Source organism: Parasteatoda tepidariorum, chromosome 3, assembly GCF_982258835.1.
Source record: "Parasteatoda tepidariorum strain Cologne lab strain chromosome 3, Ptep-v5.0, whole genome shotgun sequence".
NCBI lineage: Eukaryota > Metazoa > Arthropoda > Arachnida > Araneae > Theridiidae > Parasteatoda > Parasteatoda tepidariorum.
The window spans coordinates 39,964,768-39,976,896 of record NC_141757.1 but is presented as its reverse complement, the minus strand read 5'-3'; the positions used below and the strand labels follow the sequence as shown (position 1 = coordinate 39,976,896).

The 12,129-nt window shown below is 32.0% G+C and overlaps 2 protein-coding genes across 2 annotated transcripts; both read right to left on the bottom strand.

Annotated features, from left to right (window-relative positions):
* Positions 1-2,166: 2,166 nt before the first annotated feature.
* On the bottom strand, positions 2,167-2,775 carry LOC147813760 (zinc finger BED domain-containing protein 5-like). The gene has a single exon (XM_087160090.1). It carries the CDS (start codon positions 2,773-2,775, stop codon positions 2,167-2,169), a length of 609 nt encoding a protein of 202 aa, XP_087016216.1.
* A 198-nt stretch (positions 2,776-2,973) lies between these two features.
* Positions 2,974-3,687, bottom strand: LOC147813759 (protein FAM200A-like). Its single transcript, XM_087160089.1, has one exon. The coding sequence runs from the start codon at positions 3,685-3,687 to the stop codon at positions 2,974-2,976; it is 714 nt and encodes a 237-aa protein (XP_087016215.1).
* Positions 3,688-12,129: the final 8,442 nt, after the last annotated feature.

Genomic DNA, 12,129 nt, shown 5'->3' with positions numbered 1-12,129 from the left:
TTAAGAAAAACGAAAAATTTTTTAGAGCAACAGAACTGTTGGTTTTTTTTAGAGATTAGTTTTGTTTTGGAATTTGAGTTTCCTTATAACCCGTTACCAGTTTTTCTATTTTGTTTTACAAGATTATAACTATCCCGTTACGGGTACTTCATATTTGTTACTGTTTTTGTTGTTTGTGAATAAAAGTTTGTTTTTTTCAATAAAAAACAGAACTGTTATTTATATAGCTTGATACGTTACAACGGCAATAGATTACTCGTTATGACGCGTTAGATTCTTATAGTTATAACCGTATTACTTTAGCCCGAAAATTGTTTAATTATTTAGCTCATGATTTTTAGTAATTTTTAACCTCCTACGTTCGACAAAATCATAATGGTTGGATTCAAAATGGTTGAATTGCTATTGATAAAAGATTTAGTTAACAACTTATTTTCTAATAAAAATATTTTTATTGCAACATACGCCTTCACATAATTCGAGTAAAAGTATAACTTTGAAAGAAAATATTGTCCTAAAGTTCAGGCAAACAAAGAGATATCCGGCAACTGTCTGGCGTAGTGATGGATTCCGGAACTATGTAAAGAAAAAGATATTCAGCACTTTTTCTTTACTGAATAGGAAATAAAATCGAATTACTCAGCCTTTCTTTGTGCTCAGGAATGTGCTGAGCAAACGGATAATACGCTTGAAGAATGGGTCAAGCGGAGCACTCCTTCAACATCCACTATTATTATTTTTTTCCTGAGAAGAAGTTTAAGTTTTCAAGAGAAAAAATTTAGTTTCGAAACAACGCTCATTTTATTTATATGGAATTTTTTAAAAATAAATTGGGTATAGCATTTTGTCATTTAATTTTACTTAAACCTAATCGAACTATTTGCTCCCTCTTAACAATGAATAAATTTGCAATGAGACGTTTTTACTTAATATAACTATTGCACTTAAAAGGAAAATCAGCGGATTAAGGTGCTAACTAAAAAAATTGAGGGAATAAAGATTTTGAGTAACATATTCGATAATTTCAGTTCTTTGCTTTTAAACTTGAAAAGTTGACACTAGGAAATAAATATTACGCATTGACGTTGTTTCTTTTCGCAAATTTCCAATTGACGTAAAATAAGAATCTCTAACGTTCATTTAAATTGCTTACAACGTAGGGGTACTTCACTTATGGGAAATTTATTTACTGTCAGAAGATGACGGATTAGCTGACTGTTGTCAAATGCAGTTGACAAACTCTGTCACGTGATAAGATGTCCCGTTAATATTTAATTTAATAAGATGTCCAAAATTTAAATTGTAAGCAAAGAAAAAAAATTATAATTTTATGAAACTAACACAGGATCTTTTTTTTTCTATCAAAAATGTTCCTTAGAACCTTTATCAACTAAGCTCTTCAAATAAACTAGAAAATTCATTTGCAATGTGTATGATAGAGTAACTATAATTAAAAGATTAAATATTTTAAAATGAATAATATTCAAGCTTTACTATTTTTAAAAGTGAAAAAAAATCATTATTCCTCCAAACTTATTATTATTTTAATTTTATAATCAGCGTTGAGCAGCCGACTCAATTTTGAGTTTACGTCTACCTATGTTCAACTCCGTAGGTTTGTAATTTTGAGCCTAACCCAGAAGACAAGGGAACTCCTGGATCAAGTATTGGGAGAAATTTGTTTTAATTTTGTGCAGGATTTTTTGATGGAACTAACCCGCATTTGCGTTACGCGGCGAGGAAAATAACGAAAACATCCCACGGTTAACCTGACTGTGAGGGGAATCTAACTCATGATCCGTCTACCACTGAGGATATTTCACATCAGCACAGTGGTCGGTGCGAATCGGGTGAGGAATTCGTATCGGCCAGGATTCGAAAGCGGGTTCCCTTAGAGCAGTGCTTTCCAAACTTTTTGTACCTGCGCCCCCCTCTTTGGAAAAAAAATTTGTTGTGCCCCCCTTAATTTTTCTAACAATCCAATTTCATAAACACTCATCTGATATTGTAATTTATTTAATGGGCTACAAAATAATATACAATATTATGTATAAAAATACATAAAAAATAAATATCTATTTTAAGAAATAATAATATAATGTAATAAAAACAAATCTTACGAAAGTGCAAAAAATAGAATTCAACATTAATACAACATTATAAAATTTAATGTGAAGGGTGAGCTTGTTCTTCAGCACAAATTTTGTCAAACCGTGGTATCATTGAAGATATCGCGGTTCTCAGTTCCTTTTCAATCTTTAAGCAAGATCGATACTTTGTCTTTAAGACAGCTACTGCAGAAAACCCAGTTTCACATAAGTAAGATGTTACAAAGGGCAATAAAATTTCTAAAGCTTTATTTGTTAAAGTAGGAAACTCGTCCTTTACTCGTAACCAAAACGTGACAATATTATTTTCGTGTTGAAACATCTGCTTTAATGTGCTGTCACTAGATAAGTCAATTATCATTTCCTGCTCTGCTGTCGTAAGGCCAAAATCATCATATTTTTCAATCACAAACGGGTTTCTAATCCATTCATATTTGGACATGTCAAGATCTTTAAAGTAAAACGAGAATCGCTCCCTTAAACTGGTCAAGTGTTTATTAATAAGAACTTTACTTTCTTCTATTTCATCTGCAAGACAGGTAATTTTAAAAGTGGGAAACATGTCAAAGTTATTATTTTTCAAACTTATTATCCACAGTTCCAATTTTCTCATAAATGCAGTAACCTTGTCTTTCTGGACAAAAGCATGAATTTGAGGCCCTTGCATTGATTTATTTAAAGTACTGAGTCATTGAAAAATATCCACTAAATACGCAAGTTTTACAAGGAATTTCGTGTCATAAAACAAGTTTGCTTCATCTCTATTATTATCAGTAAGGAATATGGCGATCTCTTCCTTTAGCTCAAACATCCTTTGAAGTACTTTGGAACGAGAAAGCCAACGTGCCTCACAATAATATAGAAGTTATGTATATTCTGAACCCATGTCATTACACAATTTTGTGAAAAGCCTTCCTCTTAATGGGCTATTTTTGATAAAATTTGCAACTTTTATAATAACTTGAAATACTGTTAGTAAATCTTCACCCATATCTCTTGAAACAAGTGATTGTCTATGAATCATGCAATGCGTCCAACTTGCCCGAAGAGCCACCTTTCGAACTAGTGCCTGTAGATCAGCGTTTTTTCCTGCCATAGATGGAGCTCCATCTGTGCATAGTCCAACACAGTTCTCCCACAGAATGTTATATTCATTGAAAAATTTATCAATCATATTAAAAACTTCACTTGCTGTAGTATTGCCTTCAATAGGTTTACAGAATAACATGTCTTCTCCAACATCAGTTTCCACAACATATCTTACATATGTAATCAAGTGTGCATCCTTAAGAACATCTGTAGCCTCATCTACTTGCAACGCGAAAGAAGATAGTTTTACTTTTTCTATTAATTGATCGCAAAGATCTTCAGATATATCGGATATTCGTCTTCCCACCGTATTATCTGCAAGTGGAATGATTTTAAGTTGATCAGCATATGATTCACCTAGCATCGTAGCTACCATGTCAATAGCTGCAGGTAGCACTAAAGTTTCTCCTATTACATGGGGTTTTTTGCATTTAGCAATTCTATAAGAAACTTTATAAGACGCAAGCAATGCTTTTTGTGTAACAGACATGGTCTTTGAAAACATTTCTTTTTGTTTATTTAAATTCTCCAATTTTCTTTGGAAAAAGTCTATTGTCTTGCCGACGTGATCTGCATGTACGTTTTCGAGATGCCGTTTTAATTTATTTGGTTTCATGCTGTCTGAGGCCAAAGTATTCAGACACAGCAAACACATTGGTCGTTCTTGGCCATTAATGACTTTACGTGTAAATCCAAATGATAAGTACATTGGATCATATTTTCTACATTTAGGTTTACTATTTTGCGAAGATGTTCCGCTATTTTCGTTACCTCTTCTTTTGCCGTCTGCTTCATTCAATTTTCTTTTCAACCCAGTTACGTATTTATCCATCTAAAAGGGTTATTATTTTAAATCAAATAAAAATACTTTATAACAGTTTTGAAATTTACCTCAATATTAATTTAGAAGTGTACCAAAGCGAGTTTGTAGACAATCTGCGTGGAAACGGTCGAGTTTAATCAACGTTTCTTAACGAAATGCCGCGTGTCTGCTCTCGTCTGGGCGCATGCATCCAGGAGTAGTCGCGCCGTCCGAGTTTGAAAAACCCCGCAGTCGCGCGCAATTGATGATAGCTCCGCACCAGATGTAATGAGCGCTAACGTCGTCGAATTAACGACGGCCTTGGCTCATAAGCCTTGTCGGGGCCTGCTGCCTGCTTCTGTTTACTGAAGTTAGGCGGGAGTAACCCCGAGAATACCCGGGATGATCCGAGTGCTTGTCTAGTGTTTCCTCGCGCTCGGCTCCAAACGGGAAAGCAAGATGTTTTCGTTCCAGCAAGAGTATGGATGGATTTTTTAGCATTTATACCAGAGAAATTCGCGGCGAGGATTGTGGATTACGTATAACCGTTTTTCTGATTAATTTTTTTGACACTTATTCGACTTTTTTGGTTTGTATTCGAAAATAATATTTTGGAATCAGCTACGTGCCCCCCCCCTGCAACAGTCTCGCGCCCCCCTAGGGGGGCGCGCCCCACAGTTTGGAACACACTGCCTTAGAGGGAAGCGAGCACTCGATCTTTTGAGCCATCACGGCTCAAATTTATTAATTAGTGAAAAATTTATTTTATACCTTTTCAGTACTATTTTGTTACGTTGTTTAAATATTTTTTAAAACACAGTTAAACGGTTTAAGGCTTAATTTGTTTTTTGATTCATATAAAATTAAGTTAAATTTTAGCTCAAGTAAAATTTATTTGAAAAAATTTACTCCTGATGAATAATTCATCTATCTAATTTTTTTAAAAAAATTATATAAAAATTAAAAAATCTATTTTGGGTTTTAACAACAGGGAGGCTGCCAGAAAATTAGTTGTTAAAATAGGGTTATATGAACACACATCAGAAGTCTGCGAATGGCTGACATGTAAGTAACTGCAACCTTACCAATGTTTTTTTTCGCTAATTTTTTAACTACTCTGGAGGTTTTGTGGTAATGTACTTAAAACCCAGATTATTTTTCCCAAGGTTACTCTTTTAAACTAGTCATTAATATTGTCTTCAAATAGGATTTTTTCACAAGATTTTGAAACTTTATAATAATGAAACACAATACACAGAACTATATTTTTATCTTGATGGGAATTTTTTTAAGACTAGTAACGCTTAATACTCAAACGTTCACATGAAAAATTTGAATATAAGCCACAATAATACACCAGCACGCTATACCAAAACGCTATATCTCGTTAAGCCATTAAATGTTTTTTAGCGTTAAAGTATCTAAAATATTTCTAAGATATTTTTTACCATTTCCTCATTACCGTTATCAGTATCGAAGAATTGAATTTTAAGCAACGAAAAAATTTATCACCCTTTAGATTCTGAGTATGAAAGTATGAGATGCATGTCATATACACTGAAATATTCAGGTATTTCTGCAGTTTTAAAATCAGTTTGATACAAATGTTTCTCTCTTGATGATCGATATTATCTTTATTTTCTTTAAACTACGTAATCTGTATCTGAAAATATAATCTTTATAAGAAAACATTTCATTAGTTTCGCTTCTGGAGGGACTAAGTTTTTAATAAACATTCCTAAACCAGCTCACAAAATAAAGACCGATAAATTTTTTTTAACCCCTATGGAGAATCAATTATATTTTTCGTCGATATTTATAAAAATTTGAATGTCTTATTTACATTATAAATTCCTTTATTAGTATAACAATTTCATCATAAAATAACAATTTTGTTTTCGTAATTACTGAATTTGCTAACGATGAAAATAAAAAAAGGAATGTCTTAGATATTTTGTAAACAGAAAGGGTATACAGCGTACCGTAGTTTTAATAATTACTCGTTGGGAAACTTATTTATTGTAATATTGATTCAGTGAACATTTTCGCTTAAGGTACCTTAAAAAGATAAATGAAAAATTATGTGCTTTTTAACGTTTATACCTACTTAAAAGTATGAGATATGAGATATAATATATTTGTTACATTATTTTATATTATAAACATTTGAGAATGCCCAAATTGAACGAAGTTTGAGCAATAAATTTTAAAGAAAAATAAAATTAATTCTTTGAATAAGAGATTTTGATGTTTTAAAAATGGACAAGTTTAAATTAGAAAACTACCATTATATCCAATCCAAATGTAAGATTAGTTTGCTTTAGATTCTACGACTATATTTTAATCAAATATTTTAAAGGTACTTATTTAATATTTGATTAAATGTTTAATGAATTTAATTAATGATTTGTAGATTTGCTTTATTTTAATTAATTACGATTCAAAATGAGCAAAGAATTTCAAGCATTTACTTTTGCCATGAATTTGAAAGAGAAAAAAGGCTTTACGATAGATTTCGTAAAGAGAGGCTTGACAGTTATTTTCCATCTTTGCTAATGCTACGGACTCTAAAACAGAATTTCAAAAAACTGGAAAGGCAAAATTTATATTTAATTCTTTTTTGCCGGCCAGGTGGCCGAGCTGTTAGTGCGCCCAACTGCAAAGCCGATGGCCGCGGGTTCGAATCCCGTTCTGGGCATAGATTTTTCTCTCTCTTCTGTTGTGTGTGATGTGTGAAAGTGGCCCACCCTATGAACGGGTTTGTGCCAGTGTGGCGTGGGCAATGTTACTCACCTCCGTGACTTTGGTTCACAAGTGCCCACTGGGTAACGCAAAATGAGTAACTCCTCTGGCATCTTCTAAGGCGAAACGAATAAAGTTCAATGCCTGCCACTCGAAAAAAAATATTTTATTTTTTCTGCAATATGTATCATACAAAGATGACTATATAAAAATCACAATTTTAATTTTTTTGTCGCTTGCGTTGATTTTTCGATTGCACTGCAGTATAGTACTGTATTTTGCATCTGACTAACAAGCAATAGTTTAGAATGCATAAAGCTTTATATACGACTAACGCATCTTAAACCTGGTCTAATAAGTTTTCTACTTCCCCTTCAATCTGACGCAGTCAGATCAGGTTGAATAAACCGTTGACTTTAAGAATGTCAATGACAAACACAGAAGACGAGTAGATTTCTTTTCTGCTGAGTTCAATACTTTTCAGCGAGGTGACGTTACTTTTCGGTGATTTCCTGGAATGGATTAAACAATCTACTGAACAAATATGTTTTTAATAATAAAATACAGGATTATTCATAATTCCCGCCTCCTGTAAACGACATTTTTCTTTACTACAACTGGCTTCAGTGGTACATGTTACTGCCATCTACCGGCAACTGCTTAAATTAAAATTTGAATACTTTCGGAATAATTTCATATGTTCTTTTTCGCCATATTCGTCTTCGTTTTCTTACTATAACGCTTCGAAACCCCGGAGGGAATTATGAATAACTCCGTATTTTGCTTAATATGAATCATAAATTTCCAACAGTTTTTTTAGCGAATTTGAAATCTACTTACTCGAATAGCGATATTTTGCAGGAAAAAAATTGGTCTTTTTTGAAGCATGCTAAATTTTAGTGCAATTTGAATTAGTGAAAGGATTGAAGAAAGAAATGTCTACGGACATAAAATATTTGAATGTTTCAAATTAATATATTAAGTTGTCCCTGCTTATTATTATGCAGTGTCTATTGAAACTTCATTTTGTCCACTCCAAATTTCGTCCGTTCAAATTTTTGTCCCCGCCAAGTGTTGTCCATGAGAAGTATTGTCCATGCGAAGCTTCGTCCTCGCGAAGTTTTGGTGCTTGTCTCGTGGTGTTTGTCCCTTGAAGTTTTGTCCGGTGAAATTTCGGTCTCAAAAATTTGACCCATTAACAATAGTTCAGAAGGTATAAAGCTTTTATATACGACATACACATCTTAAAGCGCAATTTAACGTGTAAAATATTGTATCCAATGTAGATTTGTACCCTGAACTGAATGAAATTAAATGCGAGCTAATAAGACTAATAGTTCCAATTTTTTTTTGTATGAAAACCACTATTTTCTTATTGTACTTTGTATGAATTAAAGTTTTACATTTTCTAAGCTGCTCTCTTATCACCCAGAGTCAATTCTGTATGAAAAATGCACAAAGAAAAATATTTGTTACAAATGTATCTATATAGCTATATTAAAAATGCGAAAGACACATAATTTCGTTTCACTTCTGAACTACAAACCCTATTGACTCTTGTTTGGTCCCATTCGATTTAGCACGTAAAAATACATTAAAAATACCTGAGTATCTAAATAGCAATGGGGTATACATAAATATGTAGAAGTATAAACTTCAACTTTTATTATATAAAAGCCCGTATTGACTTCAATTCTGAACTATTAGTCATATTGTCACGGGATCGGACACATTGGATTCAGCGTGAGAAACTACAACTGAAACCATGCTTCATGGGAATTAGGATACTGTCGGGGTCTGATTATTCATTTCGATGATGATTCGATGTCTATATGAGTGAATATTTATTTTGAATTCCATTAGTTAAATTATTCTATGTTGCTTCTATAACATAAAGTATTTAATATCGAGAAAATATAATACAAAAGTCACAAGGGTTGAAAAAACTAATATAGCATTGAGAAGAGTGCCATCTATGAGAATTAGTGCACATACTTCATATTACTGATCAGAAACAAGTAAATGATTCTCTTTTCAAACAACCAACACGAGATGTCACTCAACTTTTTACCATTTACTACAAAATGGGCTAAACCGTTTTTCTTTTGGAGATTAAGTTCTTAATTTATTTAACTATCTTTACAGTACTGATATACGTTAAATGTGCTCTTCAAAACTTTAACTACATTTTATCTGCAATGTTAGCACAGATAGCTGCGTTGCGGGTGTTGTTATTTTAAAAAAATGCGAAGATTAATGTATTGAAATATTTTCAATCTTACTTTATTAACTTAAGAACAATTTTACATGCACAAAAATTATTTTACAAAGACGTTTGATAATGCCATATGGTGTACTCTAGTATCAGCCAAGGAAATACAAAATATCGTTTCGTGAATTCCGTTGCAATTCTTTCATAACCATTTTCCTGTTAGGTGTCTTAACATTGAGAATAAAACAAGAAGCGCTGAAAGATTTACTTAATACGAGTAATAAACGAAACAGTAAGTTTGATTAATTGCTTCTGGGGGTGCTTTAAGAGAGAATTAATGAGAATAAATATTTCCCGAAAGAACCATTTCAGATGGAATCCCATTTAGAGCCCCGACTTTGGAAATGGCCTCTGTTTATACACATTTCTAAATTGTTCTATATTGATTAATATAAGTGGATGAATTCTTTCATCTCAACAAATCGCTTGCTCTAAAATAGATGTTAAGGAAGTACATCGGATAGTAAATGCCTTTTTTTAGCTTTTGTTTTCTTGTTTTTCAGAAATTCGTATATTCTTTATTTTAAATATAATTATCGATACTTTAAGAACAATATAATGGATTAACAATTTAGAGCTACCTTATTAATTAAGGATATTATTAATTATTATTACTTAAGAACATCACAGGATGACCGGAAATAGCTTGGTTCAAGCTTAAAACAAGGTATTTTTATTCGATCGAATAGCAAATTAATTTTAACAGATCTTGGATTAATATATTCTTTGGAAATCAAAATTAAATATTGCAGAAGGATTCTGCACCTGCACACAAAGCTATAAGCACTCAAATTTGGTGCTGTCGTATTGAAATAATATTTCGACATATTAATTCGTTCAGCTTCCTCTCACTTAAAATATATTCTATTTTTAATACATCAGTAACACGTTTCTACATTTAATTTGAATAAGTAATTATTTGGATTGTTTGATCACCAAATTATTAGGTTTGATTGATCACTCATGATTACAAAGGGATGTTGGAAGAGTGCATTGTAGATTGCATAGAGCTGATTAATCAGTTCGTATGATAACATTTAAAGTGAATGCAAAGCCATACTAAAGCTTATTCGCCCAAAAAAGCATCGTGCAGCAGTAATAGCTTTAGTGCTTAAATTTTGGCTACCATTATCTGAGACAAAGGGTTGCGAACAAATGGTGTAAAATTTTTCTTGTTGTTGGAACACCAATATTGGATCAGCTAAGACCAAAGCAAGAAAACAACATGAATTTTAATAAAATTACTGCTTTGTCAATGATTCCCTGAGATGGTTAGTGGATACGTGCTCTGTCCCCGTCTCGCACCATAGTAGTGACGTAAAAAATCCTCAGTGATTGAAGGATCTTGGTTTAGAATCCTCTTACCACCGGGCTAACCATGGGAGGTTTTGTGTTATTTCTCTCCATGTAACTCAAATGCGAGTTAGTTCCATCAAAAACCCCTCCATAAAGACTAGTTTTGACCTGGTGTTTAAATCAGGAGTTCCCTTGTTCTCTGGATTGGGTTCAAAGTTACAAGGCTATGGAGTTGAACATTAATAGTCGTAAACTGAAAATTGGGTCGGCTGTTCAAAGTCATAAAAAATGAAATTAAAAAAGTCATTTATTGCTCTACATTGTTGAAATCTTGAGTACTAACTTAATTTCGATAATGCCATTTTCCTGTCACATCTTATCTTGATTCCATGAAATTTTGTGTCACTCATTGTTGATTCTTTTATTAAGAACAAGAATTCCTTACCACTCTCCATAATGCGTAATAATGCATACTGCTTTGATTTGCTTCTCTCAGTCACTGCTTTTTTTTTCACTTTTATTTTCATTTTTCATTAGCTATTTTACTTTCTTTAGCCAAGTTTTTAATTTTAGACTACTGTGGTACTTGCAGTTTTTAATTTCACATTTATTTATTTTTCATTTTATCGTTATCGACTTAACGTTTTCTGTTTCAAATATCTTTTTTTTCTTCATTCACATCTAGCTAGTCTTTGAAATAGATGACAATTTTTCAGCCCTCGGAAAATGCCAAACTACCTTCATAAGTTCTTGAGGCAAAAGAAGATTTTATTTTGTCAGATATGTTGTGCGCTACAGTTTTTGGAATTGTTCATTTCACTAAAGACGTTATATTGTTTACTGACATGTTACTAAATTATTGCTCATGAAATTAAGCTTCAAATATTATTAAAAAATTAATCATGTTCAAAAAATAGCAGAGAAATAAACAGTCAGTAAAAAGACCATTTGAAAGGCTTTAAATAGAAACTTGCCAGGAAGAACCTTACCGTTACTTAAATGACTACCGAGGGAGCTATTAATCTTAATTTACTGGCTTTTATTTAAGCTGGAAGGGAATTAGTTCGATTTAATGCTTCTATCCATTCATTGAAACAAAACTTTTGTTCCCACTGCAGAAATAAGATCAGTATCTATGTCATTACAAAAATTATTGTGCTAATGATTATTAGAACGTTAAATAGAGTATGTTTTGTTAAGGTACAATTAATTCTCCTTGTACAAAAAAGGTTAGTAAATAAAAACATGTTTATGTTTGTCGGAATCTTAGTGAATATAAAAAATGAAAGGTGCTCATATATATATATATATATATATATATATATATATATATATATATATATATATATATATATATATATATATATATATATATATATATATATATATATATATATATATATATATATATATATATATATATATATATATATATATATATATATATATACATACATATATTCTGCAATTTATGAACTCAATTTCGTTAATTTTGTTAGAATTCTTTCGTAACGAAATCGTGTGACTTGTCACGGAACGTGAGATCTAAAATGTATGACAAAAACGTTTTTTCAACTTAAAACCTCATCGCAGTGCATTGTGGGATATTGTTAACCAGAATGATGAAACTGGGATGAAGACTATGCAATCGAAAATAGAGTAACAAAATAAGTTGACCGTATGTAAACAACAAACAACAAAATAAGTAACAAAATAAGTTGTATGGTGGTCACAGAGTAAGCCTCGTACCAGGAAGAACACGGGTTCGAATCCCGCTTCTGGAGTGGGTGTAATTCATCTATCTGTTCTATCAGTCTTGC